This window comes from Eumetopias jubatus, unplaced genomic scaffold (assembly GCF_037043125.1).
Source record: "Eumetopias jubatus isolate StellerSeaLion01/CBP00866 unplaced genomic scaffold, mEumJub1_p1.0 scaffold_17, whole genome shotgun sequence".
NCBI classification, from domain to species: domain Eukaryota; kingdom Metazoa; phylum Chordata; class Mammalia; order Carnivora; family Otariidae; genus Eumetopias; species Eumetopias jubatus.
Window position 1 is genome coordinate 76,565,913 of NW_028274823.1, and position 21,687 is coordinate 76,587,599.

A 21,687-nucleotide genomic window follows, 5' to 3' on the forward strand; every position below is an offset into this window, starting at 1 on the left:
CTTATTTATTCTATAACTGGGAGCCTGTACCTCTCAATCCCATTCACCTGTTCTGCCCAGCCCCGCACCCACCCCTCCTCTGGCCACCACCATTTCCCTGCATTTCAGAGTCTGTTTGTTGGTTTTGTCCTGTTTTCTCAGATTGCACATCTATTTGAAATCATATGGTAGTTGTCTTTCTCTGACTTATCTCACTTAGCATAATACCCCGTATGTCCATCCATGTTGTCACAAATGGCAAGATCTCATTCTTTTTTAAGACCAAGTAATATTCCATTATATATACATACCGTCGTCTTTATCCATTTATCTGTCAGGGGACACTTAGGGTGCTTCCATATCTTGGCTGTTGGAAATAAGGCTGCAGTGAACATAGGGGTGCAGATATCTTTTCAAATTAGTGTTTTTGTTTTCTTTGGGTAAATACCCAGTGATGGAATTACCAGATCGTATGGTATTTCTTTTTTTATGTGTTTTGAAGGCTCTCCATACTGTTTTCCACAGTGGGCCTCATGCAGATGTAAGTCTGAAAATTACCTACTGAGGGTCCTCAGATGAATGCCTTTTAGAAGGCTCCCAGAGGGAAATGGCTTCTCCTGTTGCATATGTATTCTGGGAACTGACCCATACAGTCCCCATGGAGGCTCCCTTGTGACATCTGCATCAGCACACTTACCCACGTACTTGGGATCCACTGAAGAATTTCCTGGGGTTACTTCAGATATTCTTCTTGTACGGATTTCTCACTGCATCTTCCTCAGGCAAGGGGGCAACAATATTTAACCCCTGGGTGGCCTCAGAGGTCCCAGAGCTGCCTGTTCTCTCCTCCCCTCCCCCAGGAACCATGCTCACCCTGTTCTCCCTTGTCTTTTACTCCGTCCAGCTCAGGCAATGTATCTGCCCTTTAGATATTCTCAGGGGCTGAGCATCACCTGGGAGAAGCACCAAATGCAAAGAGAGCTGAGAAACAGGAGAGCGTGTGAGGGGTTGGTGAGGAGAGGCAGGACCAAGAGGGCCAGCAGGCCAGGCTGAGGCTGGGGGTGGGTTTAGGAACTCCATGCCGCGGGGCTTGTTGGGCAGCAGGGGATGCAGTTCCCGATGCTGGGCATCGCCCTTCTCCCAGTGGTGCCCCCGCCCCACGGACACCAGGGATCCGGGAGAACAAGGGCATGAGCACATGTACCTTACCCCATCCCAGTTCCCCAGCCAGCCCCCCAACACCCCTGTGGGCACCTGCGCTTGCCTCAGGAGCCCCCGTGTGCACGCACCGTGGGCCTAGTGGCCACGTCACAGTTGGGGCTGGAGCATGAGCTGCTGCCTACCTTTTCTCCCATCTTTGCCTTCTCAGAGGCTCTGCCAGGCTGGCCGCTGCACCCTGCGTGGACACGTTAGCAATGGTGCAGGACACAAAAGATGTGGAGAAATTCCAACATGTGACATTTCTCCTGTAGATAATAGTCGTCTGATGCTTCTATAGCCCGGAGACATTGAAAGTGGGCTGCAGAATTTGAGGCCTGGGCAGGTGGACACCTAACATTCAAACAACATGAATTTGGTGCCAGTGAAAATTCTAAGAAAGGGTGAGGGCAGACTGTTGATCTTTAAGGGAAGTACGGGTTCAAATACGAATCTTATAAGAGAAATACTTGGCAGTGGTAGACCAGTAATGCCTTTATTTTTTCCTTTTTTTTAACCATTGTCATCATTTTAAAATATCTTTACTTTTGAAATTGTGTGGCTAGCTTGGAAAATCTTTAGCTTAGCATCCTCATAAAGCAGACATCTCAGTTTCAGAACATGGGCCCTGGCCCCTGGGTATAAAGGGAAAGAAGGTTTCCGAGTGGTGATGTTGGTTTGTTGGTGACAGTATACTGTATCCCCAACCCCCATGTTGTTCTGTCATTGCAGGTGATTTTCAAAGCCAAGTCAAAATATTCTCCGGAATTACTCAAATACCGGTAAGTACCCGGGGGGGTGGGGGTAGGGGCCAGGATTTCCATCCTCATTTGGCAAATATATTTTTGACTATTTGGGACTCGGGTTAGGCACCCTGAGGCAGAAATGTAGTCTGTGTCCTTGAGGAGCAAACACTCTGTAAAGATGTCCTAAACAACACAACCACTCACGGAATGAGCAATCTCTGCCCTGGGCTGCTGTGTACTGTTGAAAGTCCCAGGAATTTTGTGGAAGAAGTCAGTCTGTGCTGGGCTGAAAGGAGAGGCTCATAATCTGGAAGGGAATGCCTTAAATCACATGCCAAGTTTATAAGAAGAGGTGGATAGGCATGTTTTTCCTGTGGAGAAGGTTCATAGATTTCCCCAAATTTTCAGATGTCTGTGACCCCAGCACCCTCGAGAGGAAAGAAACCAGTCAGACATTCAGAAGACATGGGGCAGGTACACGTCGTTCTGCTGTCCCTGCCCAGGAGAGCTCCAATGGCATGGGCAGGCATTTCTGGAAAGGCGATTTTGGCCACTTACCTTCGTGAATCAAAATGAAAATTTGATTCTCTTGTGACTTTAAAAATATGTAAAAATGTATGCGTATTGTATTTTTATTTAAATATATAATTTTAAATTTATAAACATTTATTATTTAAAATTCTGAAAGTGTGGCGCCTGGGTGGCTGTCGGTTAAGCGACTGCCTTCGGCTCAGTTCGTGATCTCGGGGTCCTGGAATCGAACCCCGCATTGGGCTCCGTGCTCAGTGGGGAGCCTGCTTCTCCCTCTCCCTCTGCTTGCTGCTCCCCCTGCTTGTGCGTTCTCCCCCCTTCAAATAAATCTTTAAAAAAAATAAAATTCTGAAAGCGTATTTTTCTCCAGATGTAACTGACATATAATGATATATTAGTTTCGGGTATCTCACAGAATGATTTGATATTGGTGTATATTGCAAAACGATCACCTCAGTAAGTCTAGTTAACATCCATTATACCATACATGGTTACAAAATTCCTTTTTCCCGTGATGAGAACTTTTAAGATCATGAAAATGTGTATTTTGATCTCCATTTGATATCCAAGGAAACTGAAATTCAGAAAGTAATATGACAGTACTCAGGCCAAGAGACAAGTCATGAGACTGATGGTGCCATGTTTGTTTTTCTCATCTGATCTTGAAGTCTTTGTTCACTACTTTTTGGGTAGTTCGGTGCATGTTTCTACCAGACTACTCAACTGGGACTTCAGGATCCACCAAGAAAAATGTTGGCCCTAAGGAGAACCCTTTAAAGGAGCAGCTCCAAGTACGTGCGATCCTCTCCCTTCTCTGGTAACAAAATAGCTGGCCTTTCCTCTGCACCCATATTCTCTGCCTCCAGCCTCTTGACTAGAAATGTAGATCAACCAGGGGGACTAGGGAGACAAGAATGGGTGAATATTGGGGAGGAGAAAGAATATTCTGATTGGATCATGGAGCTGGTCTTGTCTTGGAAGTGGTTGGTTGAGGCTGAGGTAATGAGGTATCTTCTAGAAGTGAAATACGAAAGCACTGGTCAGAAAGGAAGGCTGTTTCAAAAGTTTTCAGCCTCTGAGCCCTTGGGGGATGGGGTCTATTAGATGAGAAGTTGTGTGCGTGGGGCAGTGCTTGATCCTTGAACCAAAGTGCAGACACCAAGATAGGCTGTTTTTAGCGGGAGGGGATCTGCAGAGACGAAGGGAGAAGACCAGGAGAAATTCAGGTGGGTGAGATGTTTGGGCTGGAGAAGATAGAAGTTCCTCGAAGCCACGAGGGTGAGGTACCAATGGGAGGAGCCTATTAACTCCGATGTAATAATGAAGAAATCCTCAGAGTTCTTCGTGTTTACGCCCATCTTCCGTCTTCTCTGTTCGATTCCCTACTTCTTTTAAGCCAGATGCTATGACAGACATTTCAGGCCATGATTTATCCCTTGAGATGCTTTGGTATGTTGGCTTTTAAATAGACTGGCTTCCCTAATTGAACCACAACTCATTTGAAAAGAAACACAAACCATCAGTCAAGCTCCTCCTATAGCTGCTCCATGTTTTTGAAGATAATCATCTTCAAAATTATATTCAGCCCAACCAAGAACCACTTCATTTTCCACTGAAGTGCCCCCCATTTCCCTGACACACCCGGGAGCTCTCACCTTTGCTGGAGTTGGTGCCCATTTGATTCAGTTTTTCTCTTTCTCAGCCTATGTTTTTCCATCTTTGGCTTACGAAGTGTGAATACTGGGCAGGGGGAGCTCAAGAACACTGATTTTAAGCATTTTTAACTGTTTTCCCTCCATCTTTGATTTTTTTTAGTGAGTAAAAAGCATAATGAACCGGGCTTTGCTTTTCCGTTCTGGAAGGAATCTAAGATCTCAGAAGAGAAATTTAAACAACGCTTTACAAGCCATTAATACTATCCCCTCACCGTGGGAGGTAGCAGTGTTCTTCTGTGTCAAATTAGCGGGCAGCCCACAAGCCTGGCACTTCTGTCCCCAGCCCCGAGTGGTCAGCTGCCTTAAGAGACTCATCTCTGCGCTTGCCGATCCTTCTGGGCTCACGAGCAAAGTCATCTTCCCAGATGCAGGGTCCCACCGATTTTCTTTTCCTTTGGTCTTTTTTTCTCATTACAAACTGTTTCTCCTGACTCTATGGTTTGAGCTGAGAAGTAATTCTGGGGCAGGGTGTAAAACACTGTTGCCACGGAAACGCACCCTTGCGAGATGATCTGTTCCGCACCCACCCCCTCCACCCCCTCCCCCCCCACCCCGCCCGCTCGCTCTCCACACCTCCAAATCTCTCTCTTTCAGAGCTGCAGGCCCAGGGGGAAAAGTTAAGTTTTGCAAGCTGTCTTTTTTTTTCATTATAAAAGTGATACAAGCTTATTAGAAAAAATTATAAAATAGAAAAAGATTGGAAGTTTGTGAATATAGACACGTGGAAAGAAAGAAACCAAATCTAGTGAACTCACCCCTCCTGCCCCGCAGAAACCTCCTCCAGCTCTGAGGAGACACAGTGATGTTTTCCATTGTAGGTTTTCGTATACATTTCCCAGAACAGAGTTGTTCTGCCACATTTGATTTTGCTTTCTGACTTTGACCTTAATGTTGGATTACAAGTACTTTGCCCATGTTGTTTCAAGTCTCACAACACAGCTGATTTCTTTAAGACAATACCAGGCAGTTCAGCTTAAGTCGTGATCCCGGGGTCCTGGGATTGAGCCCCATGTCATCGTCAGACTCCCTGCTCAGCGGGGAACCTGCTTCTTTTCCTTCTCTCTCTGCCTTTCCCCCTGCTTTTGTGTGTGTGCACACACTCCCTCTTTCAAATAAATAAAATCTTAAAAATACTGGACAGAATTCTGTTTTAACAGGTGGTCCTAGAGGCTTGCAGAGCAGGATGGGATCGAAATGGAGGGGCAGGAAGGTTTTAGGCAGAAAGATCAGCTTGTGTAAAGACGGGGGTGCAGACACAGGGATGGGATTCAGGCCAGCACATAGACTGGCTTAATTAGCGTGTAGGGCGCCCATCGATTGACCTGGCTCCGTAGACTGATTGGATGTGTAAGGGATTGGAGGGTGCCAGGGTGGGGTTGAGGGTGGAGGTCAGTCTGGACACCATCACATTGGTTTTAGGCAGAAGCATGAGGCCCTGTGGTTGGTGACGATGGGAAAGGGGGCTCACAGCTAGGGGAGTAGGAATAGAGAATCTGTTGAACTTGACAACTGATTAAACTGGGGGTGCGATCAAAGAAGATCTTTATAGTTTAGGAGTCTACAAAAAATTGTGGTGCCTTTCAGAGATATAGGAAAACCAAGAGGAGTGCTGGAGGGGGAACATCAGGAGTTAGGCTTGGACATGGTCTGAGGTGGCAGGGCCTCCGTGGCAGGCTGTTTGGAGCATGAGTCTGGGTGTAGGACAGGGCGACGGCTCTAGGTGAGCTTCGTGAACTGAGGCGTCCGAGGCTGTAACTGAACCCACAAGAGTAAAGGTATTTCCCAGGGGGTAGAGGAGAGAGCCAAGGGCATTGTCACTTTGGGGGAGGAAGAGGAACCAGGGGCAAGCTCAGACAGAGGAACGGGGTGCAGGCGCAGGGCTGTGGCGCGATGGACAAGGGAGCTCCAGGAAGGCGGGCAAAGATGGCTGCCAAGAGTTGACCCCTTTCTGTTTTGGAGTAGGTCATGGGAGAACGTGGGGTCAGCAGGGGAGTACCTGTGGAGGAAGGAATGACGGGATGAGGTGAAGACTTTGTAGAAGTTGCTGTTGACAAAAGGGGAAGCGGGGGTGAGACCTCGAGGCTCCGTGGGGTGAGGATAGAGGAGTAACAGGAAGGCATAGGACCCACTGGATTCTCATGGCTGCTCTTTGAGGCACGATGAGAGTCCTCATCTTTTATGGATAAGGACACGCAGCCCAGAGTAGCCGAGAGACTGGCCTGATGTCTCGGCTCTGTGTGTCTCTGGGTCACACTGGGCAGATGAGGGCAGGTCGGGAGGAGATGGAAGGAGGGTGGGGTGGAGGCTTGGAGCCACATCACACTAGCTGTCGTGGGTGCCACATGGTTGGTGTCGAAGTTATGGCTGGCTTCCTCACCCTTTACTTACACATTCTCTTTCTCCCTGTGTACCTCCCTCTATGGGTCCTGTCCGTGATGACGTCTGGAGCTGGGATTATCATCCAGGATTCTTTTTTTTTTTTTTTTAAGATTTTTATTTATTTGAGAGAAGGAGAGAGAAAGCACAAGTGCGGGGTGGGGGGCAGAGGAAGAGGGAGAAGCAGGCTTCCCACGGAGCAGAGAGCCCGATGCGGGGCTCGATCCCAGGACCCTGGGATCGTGACCTGAGCCGAAGGCAGACGCTTAACCGACTGAGCCACCCAGGCGCCCTTTATGCAGGTTTCTGTATCCCGGTCTGTTACAGCTTTGGAAGACACTCTCTAGCTTTGAAACCACTTATAGTTGAGAATTTTCATCTTTTGGATTTAAAATGTAGTCAGCTTAGACCCAGGCTATTTTTGAGCCAAGCAAATCTGTTCCTTATTCTCATGTTTATTGAAGGAAGTAAACAATATGGACAGTCCTGAAGAGAAGCTTGAGGCTGCTGACTTTGGTTTCAGTCGGTCTGAGAAGTCTTTCTATAGACCTTGCACCAGTCACTAAAGAAGTGTGTGGCTCCGGGAATCTACAGGTTAAAAATGGCCAGGGACCCGGCCAGCTTGCCTCCGTTCCGCCTTGGGCAAGGGACTGTGGCAGATCTGCACCACCTCCCGGAGACAGGACAAGCGAGGCGCTGAGGGCACCTTCCTGAGGGTACCATTTGTAGCTGATTTGTCATCTGAATCTAAGAACGGCTACCTCCAAAATCTGCAGTCTTGGGTGTTAACTGTGGCATGTTCTGCTTCTAGCAGTTAGCCAAAATAATACCGCATTTTCCTTCTGGATTGACCCAGAACGTACAGCCAGCCTGCAGGGCACGGTGCCTTACATTTCCCTCTGGTCCTTTCCAGGTTACCCCTCTACCTGGCCTCGCTCTTCATCAGCCTCGTGTTCCTGTTGGTGAATGTAACCTGTGCGGTGCTGGTGAAGACAGGAAACTGGGAGAGGGAGGTCATTGTCTCTGTGCGTGTGGCCATTAACGACACCCTCTTTGTGCTGTGTGCCGTTTCTCTCTCCATCTGTCTCTACAAAATCTCCAAGATGTCCTTGGCCAACATTTACTTGGAGTCAAAGGTAGGTGGGAATGTAGTCAAGAGCCCTTGGTTAAACTGACTCTAAAAATAGTTTTCTGGTTGCCAATAGAACTCAGCAAATACCTTTCACACCTGACCCCCCCACAAACGATTGGCCGTACTCTGGTTGCCCAAACACAGAGCTATGTAGTTCGTTGAACTTTGCACGCAAGAAGACTTCCTTCGAGGTGGCTGCAAGTGCATTGGAGTGTGCAGAGTTACCGGCAGGGAGGTAATCTCCGGTTTATAGATACAGTGTTTAGTCAACATTTTAAAGGACTCGCAGGATTGCTTGGGCTGATGATACCAGCAGAAACACACACCTAGCATGCTCTGTGTTCCAGGCACTTTGAGATGAGCATTCGGCATGCGTAAGCTCCTGGTGTCCTCCCAGATCTCCGGGAGTAGGCATCCTCCTCACTGTATAGACTGGGAGACCGGGGCACAGCTTGCCCTGGGTTGCCCTCTGCAGCAACTTCGGACTGGGCAGTGTGGCCGCAGGCTCTGTCAGAATCGGATGGAGGTTCACCTCGGCACTGACGAGCCGTTGACAGGACAGTGGACACTGCCCCCTGGAGTTCAGGACAGCAATCATCTCGTGCTGATGGGTCAGAGATGGAGCCAGTCGGGATGGGAGGCAAGGTTGGTTTGCTGCTATGCCGCACACCCTAGAATCTCTGTTCTCTCTGCCCTTCCCCGGAGTTATAGGGAAGGGCAGGCATGCTCGTGGGCCCCAGCTCGGCGTCATCTCAAGTCTCCCTTGGTTGGGAAGCCCAGGGAAGTGTGGAGGCCGGGGAGGGGGCCTTGGTTTTCTCACTTGTGCAATGATAGGGTGATTTCTGTAACTCCTCTGCTTGTAACCTTCCGGAACCGTGTCCTTTGGTGGACCCCCCTGACTGGCTGACCCCCCCCCCCCCCCCCGCCGTCTGCCTTATTTGCCACTCGGCCCACCTGGCTGTAATCGGTCTTCCGTCTGAAGACCGTGAGGAGCTCTGTCTCCCACGAGATCGTGTCTGGATCGATACTGGAATTCCAATGCTTCCAGCCTAGAAGATTCTGGAGTTTGAGGAAGCGCTCCCTTCCCCGGGGCCACAGTCTGCGGGATCCCGCTCTCCCAGGCGCCATCCTGCTGGGCTCGGTTGTTCCCAGGCCAGAGGCTGGGCAGTGGGTTCCTAAGTCGGGGAGTCATCTTGGAGGTTGAATAGCATAAGCCACCTGACTTTCTCATTCTTACAGACCTGGGCTTTAGGCAAATGGCCCATATTTTGAGGCATCTCCAAATCAACTCCCAGATTTTGAAGCGTCTGTATGAAGATCATTTGACATTTGAGGAGGGGCTGTGGGATGCGGTGAGGCTTGGGCGTGGGTTTATGAGCTCTGAACCCAGGCCGGGTTCTGGGACGAGGCTGATGTCTTGGACCCGGAATGGGTGTGCCCCTCATGGCTCCCTGTTTTCCAGGGCTCCTCTGTGTGTCAAGTGACAGCCGTCGGAGTGACCGTCATCCTGCTTTACACCTCCAGAGCCTGCTACAACCTGTTCATCCTGTCGTTCTCCCAGAGCAAGAACGTCCATTCCTTTGATTACGACTGGTACAACGTATCAGACCAGGTCAGTGGGCGCCCTGAGCGGCAACTCTTTGCTTCGTAGCACCCCATGTGACTGAGAGGTATTAGCTCCTCGCTTCTGCTCAACTGTTGGGTGACCTTGACCATCACTTACCTGTTGGTATCTGCATCCTCACCTGTCAAATGGGATCATAGTACCTGCCTTGTTCCAGTTCACGTGTTCTGAGAGAGCGAGCGTCTAGGTGTACACGTGCGTGTGCACACGTACTTCTAGTTTCTGGGGCTCTTGACAAGCAGTACTTAGAAAGTTTTTAAGTGTTTCCATATAAATGTAAGATGGCTTTATTAAAGAGTGAAATTTGCCAAGGTAAAACAGATTGTATGCAGGTTTCAGAAAATACATAAAGCTGTGGCTCTTATTTATTTATTTTAAGATTTTATTTGTCAGAGAGAGAGAGAGAGAGCACAAGGGGAGGGGAGAAGCAGAGGGAGAAGCAGACCCCCCCGCTGGGCAGGGGGCCGGACCCAGCACTCAATCCCAGGACCCCGTGACCGTGACCTGAGCTGAAGGCAGACACTTCACCAGCTGAGTCACCCAGATGCCCCTAAAACTGTGGCTTTTTTAAAATGGAGCATGGAGACAGCGTGTGAGGAAATTGAGACAAAAATGACCAGGGGATGAAGGTGTTGGTAAAAAGCTCATTTTACCAACAGTCTCCCTATGATATTCTCTCCCATTTAATATATTCTAGAAACTCATGAATTATCAATTACAAAGCAGGGAACAAAGGTGGTGACATATCATCTGGCATTCTTGTTCCCAAAAGCTGAAAATAAAAAAGAATGAGAATGAGGTGACATCCTTTCAGTTGAGAACAGTGATTCTCTGTCCCGCTGGACCGAGTGCTGGGGGACAAACACACGGGCTGCCCCCCTGCCCACAGAGGAGCTTATGTCCTCTGAGGAAAACAGACACACAAGTAAGCCATTACAATAAACAGAACTGCTGTTTTATAATAGGCGTCTACTGGATTGAATTGCAAAAAGCTCCTTAACTTTTCCTGGAAAAATGCTGAATGCTCAACTACATACAAATGCACTTCTCAGATCGCAGCAGTGATCACCCCCTGGACCGGATTCACACTCTAGAAGAAGGCATTAAATGACCCCGATAAACATGTGAGGACAAGGTGAAATTCAGAAGAGGCATGGGGAAGGTGTTAAAGTTAGGAAGGATTAAAACCACCACCACCACCACCACCACCCAAACCGATCCCACCCGTACAGGATGGGAGAAATTCGGGCAAGGCACCGCCGAAGGTGGTGTGCCCTGTTTTGAGAAAATCAAATATATAAAAATCAAAACTTGAAACAATAAATTAGAGACTTATTCATAAGACCCAAAGGATTTCATTGCAGTAAAATATCCATCACAGCTACTGTCGTAACCACTTTCAAGCATACGGTCCCCTTGCTGGGCAGCCGTCACCGCCGGCCGTCTCCAGAGCGTGCTCATCTTCCCAAACCGAAACTCCTCCGTACCCGTCAAACAAGAGAGGTTAGGTCTTAACAAAATAATTATTTCAGTGTTTCTTTCAGCTGAGGGCTTATAATGATAACACATTTAAAATAACACAATTTTTATTTTTTTATTTTTTTTTTTTAAAGATTTTATTTATTTATTTGAGAGAGAGAATGAGAGACAGAGAGCATGAGAGGGAAGAGGGTCAGAGGGAGAAGCAGACTCTCTGCTGAGCAGGGAGCCTGATGCGGGACTTGATCCCGGGACTCCAGGATCATGACCTGAGCCGAAGGCAGTCGCTTAACCAACTGAGCCACCCAGGCGCCCAAAATAACACAATTTTTAAAATTTTGTTGTTTTTCGGGGGGGGGATATTTATTTATGACTATCTAGACCTGTGTGTTGCAACCAAAATAACCTAGGAGCAAACCTAACAGGCAGCCACGAGCAGCACGTTGTCCGTGTAGAAGCGAAGAAGGGCAGCGTGCTGCCGGGCTGAGTTAGAGATGGGGTGCGAGGTGCGGAGTTGGGGAGGCAGCGTCTGGAGCAGCCTGATCAGCTCTGGCTACTGCCCTGCAAACACGATGCTCTAGAGAAGGCAAAAGGACTCCGTTGAGGTGATCGGCCCTTCATGGCTTCGTTTTTGGTGCACTTTGTTCGAAATGCTGCCCTTTGTGGGGGAGCTGCCCAGACGCGACCGTGCACCTGCGCCCTGAGCCCCCGGCCCTGCAGGAGGGGGACAGACGACACACAAGGCCCATTTGGCCATCCCACTGGTCCAGACAAACACCCTGGGCTCTGAACAGCTTTTTTTCCGGACGCTCTCGCCTGCAACAGGCTTTAAAGGATAAAGAATAGGATGTGGGGGATGGGAAGAGAAGTTTAAAAATTGATGTGTTTATCCCAGGGATGAGACAGAGGGTGACGGTTGTATGCTGTTCTCAAAAATTTGGGAGGGAGTGACCTAACATCTCCTTATTTGATTGTTGAAGGAAAGAAAATCAACTTAAATTTGGGAGACTTAATTTGGGTATAAGGAGAGTTTTGGAGGGTGAAGTAATAAACATCAGAGATTGGCAGTTCCTGTCTTTGACTGTTTGAAGATGAGAATTATCTGCCCTGTGTGGTTGGAAAACCTCCGCTCCTGAGGTCCTGACCATGAGTATTACCTGATTTCAACGTGCATGTTGTAGGGGAGGGGAATCACACCGTGTTAGAATTAGTCTCTGTTCACATTAGGAAGAACCACAGCAAAACTTCTTCCCTCCGCTCTCAGCCTGCTGACTCCAGGGCCTCCCCTTGCTTCTCAACAGGCGGATCTGAAGAATCAGCTGGGAGATGCTGGATACGTGGTATTTGGAGTGGTCCTTTTTGTGTGGGAGCTCTTACCCACCACCTTAGTCGTTTACTTCTTCCGAGTTAGAAACCCTACAAAGGACCTTGTAAGTAAACCATCTTCTTTTTTTTTTTTATTTAAGATTTTATTTATTTATTTGACAGAGAGAGATAGAGCAGGAACACAAGCAGGGGGAGTGGGAGAGGGAGAAGCAGGGTTCCCGCGGAGCAGGGAGCCCGATGCGGGGCTCGATCCCAGGACCCCGGGACCATGACCTGAGCCGAAGGCAGACGCTTAACGACTGAGCCACCCAGGCGCCCAGTAAGCCATCTTGTAGTTGCAGAAAATATCTCCTGCTTCTAATCACAAAGCATGCAATCTGGTTTTGTCCTTAGATTTTTCAGGAGTGTGCCTCTTCCATCCTGTTGTGATGTAAAAAGTTCCCTTGTCTGTCTGAGATGGTCTTTTGCCTTAACTCTTTTTGAGAGAAATTCATTTTTTTCAGCTTAGCTTTTCCAGAAGAAATGAAAGTTGCATCTCAAGGCCTGGAGATAGTGATTGTTTTTCCTAACGCAACAACAGTCTCCCTGGTATCTGAGCCTTGACTTGGGGCGAACTAAATATATAAGCTTTTATTTTAGCAAAGGAAAATAGAAAATGGTACTCGAGTTCTTCATCCCTGTGTTATGCTAGATGGTGAGTTGGGAACTCGGCGATATGGAAATAAAAACAGCATGAGGGATGCTAACCCCACTCCCCTGGTTCGGTCCCGTGTCTGCTCAGCCAGCTTTGCATAAGTGTGTCTATGAGGACAGGGCAGAAAATGTACAACTTGCGAGAATGAGGAAACTCCTGGGAGCTTCTGCTCCATAAATTATTCCAGCCACGTTAACAAGTGGTAGCATTTTGAGTCACTGATCTCTGAAACCCACGGAAAAGTGTAGTGAATGGTTTTTGGCCAGTGAGAGCCAAGTGTGGGTGGGCAGGAAGGAAAGCAGATACAGTTACCAATCCGTTGTGTTCTACTCTGTTTCTTTTTCTTTCTTTTTTTTTTTTTCTAAAGATTTATTTGAGAGAGAGAATGCTAGCGGCAGGGAGGCGCAGAGGGAGGGAGAGAATTTCAAACACACCCCCCACTGAGTGTGGAGCCCTGTGACCCTGAGATCATGACCTGAGCCCGTATCAAGAGTCGGCCACGTAACCGACTGAGCCATTCAGGCGCCCCTACCCTGTTTTTTTCTTACTCATCTCTGGATAGTCACCGATGAGCCAGAAACGGAAAAAAAGCGAGCCTGGCCTGGGGCGGGCGGGGCAGCACAGCCTGACTGGGGCCCTTGCAGAGAAGGCAATGGGTAGCGTTTTCTAGACCTTGGCATCCGTTTCCTCCCCTTCCATTATTTTTAGCTGCAGGACCATGGCCCTGCACTTCATCTGACTTTACTTGCTTTGGGAACAGCTGGAGGCGTCTGTAAAGTCAGATCCTAAACACTTCAGGCTCCCTGGCACAGAAATGGGACAGGTAGACAGTGGATTCTAGGCCGAGAGACCAGTTGCCTTGTTTTCCTTCCTTCCCTGAAGTTTTTTGGGCACCTTGCTTGCCTAGGGGATTGTGAGGGGTCGCTAAGGCAGACTCCCAGAGCTCGTGGAGGCCTCCCCCAGGCTCTGCGTGTACCTTTTCATCAGCTCAAGTTTCAGAGCCTTCAGAACTGGGCTCCCGAAACTCAAGGCAGCCTGAAGGAGAGTAGATTTCCGAATTTAACGAGAGGGAGGCTAATGTGATAGTGTTCAAAGTATGGTTTTACTAAATGAATACAGAATAATGTGTACTCTCAGATCTCATTATCCAGGGACACCTGTCCTCAACACACTGTGTATAGATGGAGTTACTTAGTTACTGTGCTTGAATAGATCTGCTATTTGGAGTATTACCTAGAGCAGTGATTCTTAAACATTTTGGTCTCAGGATACCTTACACTGACTGATATTTTGTACTGAGCTGTAATTGACGTATTAGTTTCAGGTGTATAACGTAGTGATTGGATATCTGTAGATAGTACAAAATGACCCTCGTAAGTCTGGTTGCCATCCATCACTACACAGCTACGGTTTTTTTTCTTGTAACTTTCAAGGTCTACTCTAACTACCTTGAAATATGCAGCACACTATTATTAACTGTAGTCAACATGCTGTACATGACATCCCCAGGACACAGTCATTTTATAACTGGGAACTTGTGTCTTTTGACCCCTTGCACTATTTCGCCCACTCCCCATCCTGCACATCCACCCATTTGTTCTTTATACCTGTGCTGGGGTTTTCTCTGTTTGCTCTTCGATTCCACATAAGCGAGATCATACAGTAGTTACCTTGCTCTGTCTGACTTATTTCACTTTGCATAATGTCCTCAAGGTTTATCCATGGGGTGGCAAATGGCAGGATTTGGGTGGGGGTTTTGTTGGTAGTTGAGTAATATTCCATTATAGATATATTTTCTCTATCCTTTCATCCATCTATGAGCTTTTAGGTTGTTTCCATGTCTTGGCTCTTGTAAATAATGCTGCAGTGAACATGAGGGTGCAGGTATCTTGTCAAACTAATGCTTTCATTTTCTTCAGAGAAATATGCAGAAGTGGAATTGCTCGGTCATAGGGTAGTTCTATTTTTACTTTTTTGAGGAATTCCCATACTGTTTTCCACGTGGCTGCACCCACTTACGTTCCCACCAGCAGTGAGGGCACGAGGGTTCCCTTTTCTGCACGTCCTTGCAAATACTTGTTTCCTGTCTTGATTTTAGCCATTCTGACAGGTGTGAGGTGATAGCTCATTGTAGTTTTATTTTATATTTCCCTGATGATGAGTGATGTTGAGCATCTTTTCATGTACCTGTTGGCCGTCTGTAGGTCTTTGGGAAAATGTCTGTTCAGGTCCTTTGCCTATTTATTTATTTATTTATTTATTTTTTTATTATGTTATGTTAATCACCATACATTACATCATTAGTTTTTGATGTAGTGTTCCATGATTCATTGTTTGTGCATAACACCCAGCGCTCCACGCAGAACGTGCCCTCTTTAATACCCATCACCAGGCTAACCCATCCCCCCACCGCCCTCCCCTCTAGAACCCTCAGTTTGTTTCTCAGAGTCCATCGTCTCTCATGGTTCGTCTCCCCCTCCGATTTCCCCCACTTCATTCTTCCCCTCCTGCTAGCCTCATCTTTTTTTTTTTTTTAACATATATTGCATTATTTGTTTCAGAAGTACAGATCTGTGATTCAACAGTCTTGCACAATTCACAGCGCTCACCATAGCACATACCCTCCCCAATGTCTGTCACCCAGCCACCCCATCCCTCCCACCCCCCACCACTCCAGCAACCTTTTGCTGTCAAGTTGTAGGAGTTCTTCATATGTTTTGGGTATTGACCCTTTATCAGATATATGATTTGCAAACATCTCTTCAGTTGGTTGCCTTTTCATTTTGTTTATGGTTTCCTTTGCTGTGTGGAAGCTTTTTCGTTTGATGTGGCTTCACTTGGCTTACCACCTGTGTTTTCTTTTAGGAGTTTTATGGTTTCAGTTCTTACATTCAAGTATTTAATCCTTGTTGAGTTAATTTTTGTGTGTGCTATAAGATAGTGGCCTGATTTCATTCTTTTCCATGTGGCTGTCCAGTTTTCCCAACACTGTTTATTGAAAAGACTGTCGTTTTCCGCATTATGTAATCATGGCTACTTTGTTGTAAAGTACTTGACCATGTAAGTGTGGGTTTCTTTCTGGGTGCTCTCTTCTCCATTGATCTCTGTGTCTGTTTTTATGCCAGTATCATACTGTTTGGATTACTGTAGCTCTGTAATACCATTTGAAAGCAGGGAGCATGATGCCTCCAGCTTTGTTCTTCTTTTTCAAGATTCTTTGACTCTTCGGGGTTACACTGATAAATTATTGAGGACCTGCAAAAGCTCTTATTTGGAGATGTGTGTGTATGTGTGTCTAAAATTTTAAAAAATATAATTCACTATAAATAAGCCCATTACATCTTACCATAATTTTTTTTTTCTGAGAAAAGAACATTTTCCAAAACAAAATAGGAGAGTAGAATTGTTTCAAAATTTTCAGATTTTTTGTATCTGGTTTAATAGAAGACAGCTGGGTTCTATCTGCTTCTGCATTTAATCTGTTGTGATACATTGTTTTGGTTGAGTATGTAAAGAAAACCCAGCCTCACAGAAATAGATATTTGCAGTAAAGTGCAGTAATTTAATACCTTTTAACATAATTGTGGATATTTTTCTTTGATATGCATCAAAAGTGAACAAGTTGTGGTTTCTTAAAAGTCTAAATCTAAAACCATACCAATAAACTCCTCAGATTGTCAAACATTAACATCCATTAGTTTATCTTGCACTTTAAATGTATGTTTTACCCACACATACCTTTTATATTGGTCACTTGGAAAATATTGGTTTACCGAGTTATGCAGATCTTCCGAATGCTAAAATTCACTTATTAAATATCACCACTGATCATTTCAGGAAAATCTTTTAAGTACTGGGATGCCATCAAGCTCATGGTGGGAGAATACCAGTTTTCCAAAGCTTTCATTTTTGCTTAAAAAAACTCAAATTTAATCAATGATAAATACTGTCCACCTGTCTGACAGTTCAATTACTTTCAAGGCAAGGTATGCCAAACACCCATGTCCGAAAAAGCATGGTTTGTCTGAGTTGTGAAGTTGCATGAGAAAAGGTAGCTACAACTCAAACGGCTGTACGGGGTCTCTCCCTGAAAACAAGCTTTCTCACAACAGACGTGCTGTATGCTTACTTCCCATTTTGTCACCTAACATATTAAAAAGACAGGCCCAAGGACCGAGATTTAATAAAACTAATAACTTGGATTGCTTTGTCACAGGCGTTCTTTTTTCTTTTTTTTAACACTTATTTATTTTTGAGAAAGAGCGAACAAGAGTAAGCAGGTGGTGGGCAGGGGCAGAGGGAGAAGGAGAGTCCAAGCAGACTCCCCGCTGAGCGTGGAGCCCGATGTGGGGCTCGATCTCATGACCCTGAGATCACGACCTGAGCTGAAACCAAGTCAGGTGCTTAAGTGATGGCACCACCCAGGCGCCCCTGTCCGAAGGCAGACGCTTAACCGACTGAGCCACCCAGGCGCCCCCAAAGACATTCTTAAGTGAAACGGTTTCTAACTGACTTGTGTAGTGGTGGTGACCACAGTTGTGGCCAGGCGGCTGGTGCCACTGTTTGATCACGTGCCCGAGCAACAGGCTTTTGCACCATTCGTGCTGCTGTTGAGACCATGGAAAAGGCAAGTCACATCTTAATACGCTAATCACTAATCGTGAAAATAGTTACAACCTTGCAGATGCCTGAAAAGATCTAGGGACCACACTGAGGATAAGTGCTCATCTACAACAACGGAGTGGTGAATTAAAATGATTCTTCATGCCCTCAATAATCTTTCCTCCTAATTTACAAGGAAGTGACTTCAGCGGGAGGGATGCATAATCCTAAATAGAAAAACATTTTCCCGTTTCTACTCATGAAGGAACTCTCATTAGCAGGGAATGTGGGTGTCAGATTTGGCTTGGGGAAGCACCAGTGTTCGTAAACTAGCCTTAGGCCGTCTGCACCTGCACAATTTGGTAAAATCAGCCAAGCATTGTAGAGTGCTTCCATGCGCTAGGCACTTTAAATATATTCTGTGTTTTTTTTTTTTTTTTAAGATTTTACTCATTTATTTGACAGAGAGGGAGACACAGCGAGAGAAGGAACACAAGCAGGGGGAGTGGGAGAGGGAGAAGCAGACTCCCTGCAGAGCAGGGAGCCCAATGCGGGGCTCGATCCCAGGACCCCGGGATCATGACCTGAGCTGAAGGCAGATGCCTAACGACTGAGCCACCCAGGCGCCCCAAATATATTCTGTTCTTTAATCCTCACACTCAGCCTCTGAGATAGAAACTATTATCACGCTTAGATGAGCAGACAGGCTCCAGATCACGTGGCCTGGCAGAGACAGGGCTGGGATCAAACCCAGGCAGTCTGGCTCCCGAGTCCATAATGTTAATTACTGTGCTATGCTGTGGCTTTCTTTGGCATAAGGTTTGGAGAAACTAAATTGCTACTTTGTATGACTCAGTAATAATCTTATTGCTATCTGTAATTCCTATAATTGCTTGGAGGAAAAAAACAGTCTAATATTCCTTAGCGTGGGTGTGTGTGTGGGGGGGGAATTTATAACCCAACTCCTATTCATTGACTTTTTAAAAAAAAGCACATTGCAGGTGGGGAATTTCTTTAAACTGTTCTCTACCATTTGGATCCATAATTCGGTCGGTGTAAACAAGCCTCTCCACCCGGCAGCACTAGGCCGATATGACTGTATTCAAAGTGTGGCTCTCTGCCGTCCACATCGGAGTCCTGAGGGCACTTGGTGTCAGGACTGACTCCGAGATCAGAATCTCCGGGGTTGCTTCTGGGAATTCACGTTTTAAATACGAAGCACCCCAGGTCATTTGAATGCACTGTGAAGTTTGAGAATCTCCATGTTTTTTATTGTTGCTTGAACGGCTTGATTGGGATAGAATGCCCATACCATGCAATTCACCCGTGTCATGTGTACAGTTCAGTGGTTTGGGGTGTATTCAGATATGTACAAGCATCACCCCAGTTTTGAGAACATTTTTTTATCACCTCAAAAAGAAACCCATACCCATTAGCTATCACTTCCCCTCCCTCGGCCCCTAAGCTACTATTCATCTGTGTCTGTAGGTTTCCCTACACTGTAATTCCACAGGAATGGGACTTTACAGTGTCTGGTTTTCTGTGACTGGCTTCTTTCACTTAACATAAAGTTTTCAGGGTTCATCCATGTTGTAATATGTATAACTACTTTATTCCTTTTTATGGCTGAATCATATTTCATTGTACGGATGTGTCCCATCTTGTTTCCATTTCTTAGCTCTTAGGAACAGTGCTGCTATAAACATCAGCGTATAGGTTTCTGTGTGAACATGTCTTCAGAGGCGCCTGGGTGGCTCAGTTGGTTAAGCATCGGACTCTTGGTTTAGGCTCAGGTCATGATCTCAGAGTCCTGGGATCGAGCCCCGTGTCGGGCTCCCTGCTCAGCGGGGCGTCTGCTGGAGATCGTCTCCCTCTCCTTCTGCCCCTCCACCCTCCACAAGCATGCGCGCGCTCGCTCTCTCTCTCAAATAAATAAATCTTTAAAAAAAAGTCTTCATTTCTCTTAGGTACATATCTAGGAGAGCAGCTGCTAAGTCATAAGGTAACTCTATGTTGAACCTCTTTTTTAGAATTCTAATGTAGTTAGCATATAGTGTTGTATTAGTTTCGAGTGTACAATATAGTGATTCAGCACTTCCATATATTTCTCAGTGCCCGTCAAGGTAAGTGTGCTCCCAGTTCTCTTCACCCACCTGCCCTCTGGTGACCCTCTCTCCTCTATAATTGAGTCTGTTTTTTGGGTTTTTTTTTTTGGTTTTTTTTTTTTTTTGCTTTGCTCATTTGTTTCTTAAATTCTGCATGAGTGAAATCACATGGTATTTGTCTTTCTCGGACTTATTTCACTTAGGATTATACTCTCTAGCTCCATCCATGTCATTGCAAATGGCAAGATTTCATTGTTTTATGGCTGAGTAATATTCTATTGTATATGTACACTACATCTTCTTTATCGAGTTCACCCATCAGTGGACACTCAGGCTTGAGTGTCCATAGTTTGTCTATTGTAGATAATGCTGCTATAAACATAGGGGTGCATGTATCCCTTCAGATTAGTGTTTTTGTATTATTTTGGTAAATACCCAGTAGTGCAATTACTGGATTTGTAGAGTAGTTCTGTTTTTATTTTTTTGAGGAAACTCCATACTGTTTCCCACAGTGGCTGCACCAGTTTGCATTCCCATCAACAGTGGGTGAGGGTTCCTTTTTCTCCACATCCTTATCAACACTGGTTTCTTGTGTTGTTGATTTTAAACATTTGGACAGGTGTGAGGTGATAGCTCATTGTGATTTTGATTTGCATTTCCCTGATGATGAGTGATGTTGAGCATCTTTTCATGTGTCGGCCATGTGGATATCTTCTTTAGAGAAATGTCTGTTCCTGTTTTCTGCCCATTTTTTAATTGGATTATTTGTTTTTTGGGGTGTTGAGTTGTAAAAATTCTTTATATATTTTGGATAGTAACCCTTTTTCGGATGTGTCATTTTTGAATATCTTCTTCCAATCAGTAAGTTGTCTTTTAGTTTTGTTGACTCTTTCGCTGTTCAGAAGCTTTTTATTTTGATGAAGTCCCAATGGTTTATTTTTGCTTTTCTTTCCCCTGCCAAAAGAGACATAGCTAGAAAAACATTGCTATGGCCAGTGTCAGAGAAATTACTGCCTGTGCTCTCTTCAAGGATTTTTATGGTTTCAGGTCTCACATTTAGGTCTTTAATCCATTTTGAGTTTATTTTGTGTATGGTGTAAGAAAGTGGTCCAGTTTTCCTATTATTTGTTTTTGTTTGTTTTAAAGATTTTATTTATTTGACAGAGAGAGAGCAGGAACACAAGCAGGGGGAGTAGGAGAGGGAGAAGCAGACTTCCCACTGATCAGGGAGCCCGATGTGGGGCTTGATCCCAGGACCCCGGGATCATGACCTGAGCTGAAGGCAGACGCTTAATGGCTGAGCCACCCAGGCACCCCCTAATATCATTTGTTGAAGAGACTTTTATTGCATATTCTTGCCTTCTTTGTTGGAATTAATTGACCATATAATTGTGGATTTATTTCTGGATTTTCTGTTCTGTTCCATTGGTCTATTATTTTTTTGAGAGAGAGAAGAGAGCAAGCACGCATGAGCAGGGGAGGAGCAGTGAGGGAGGGAGAGGAAGGGGGAAGACTCTAAAGCAGACTTCGCACTGAGCGCAGAGCTTGATGCGGGGCTCGATCTCACAGCCCTGAGGTCATGACCTGAGCTGAAACCAAGAGTCGGATGCTTAACCAACAGAGCCACCCAGGCGCCCTAATCTATGTATTTTGTGCTAGTACCCTAGTTTTGATTACTACAGCTTTGTAATAGAACTTGAAGTCTGGAATTGTGATACCTACAGTTTTGTTTTTTCAAGATTGCATTGACTATTTGGGTTTTGTGGTTCCATACAAATTTTAGGATTGTTTGTATTCTTGGCTGCAGACTTTTCCCTTTTAGCACTTTGACTATATCATGCCACTCCCTTCTGGTTTGCAAAGTTCGTGCTGAAAAAGCAGCTGATAGCCTTTTGGGGTTTCTCTTGCATGTAACGGTCTTTTTCCTCTTGCTGCTTTTAACATTTTTTATCACTATTTTTTGCCACTTTAATTACTATGTGTCATGGTGTGGACCTCCTTGGGTTGATTTTTTTGAGGGATCTCTATGCCTCCCAGATCTGGATATCTGTTTCTTTCCTCAGAGTAGGGAGGCTTCAGCTATTATTTCTTCAAATAAATTTTCTGCTCCCTTTTCTCTTTCTTCTTCTGGGATCCCTAAAGTGCAATGGTTATTATGCTTGATGGAGTTACTGAGCTTCA

The 21,687-nt window shown here is 45.9% G+C and overlaps 1 protein-coding gene across 1 annotated transcript in view; it reads left to right on the forward strand.

Moving 5' to 3' along the window:
- GPR137B (G protein-coupled receptor 137B) overlaps positions 1-21,687 on the forward strand; it is a 59,067-nt gene that overhangs the window by 18,486 nt on the left and 18,894 nt on the right. The window contains exons 2-5 of the mRNA XM_028104522.2: positions 1,909-1,958; positions 7,458-7,680; positions 9,139-9,288; positions 12,081-12,209. Of these exons, the coding sequence (XP_027960323.2) occupies positions 1,909-1,958; positions 7,458-7,680; positions 9,139-9,288; positions 12,081-12,209 (552 nt within the window). The remainder of the gene's footprint in view (positions 1-1,908; positions 1,959-7,457; positions 7,681-9,138; positions 9,289-12,080; positions 12,210-21,687) is intronic.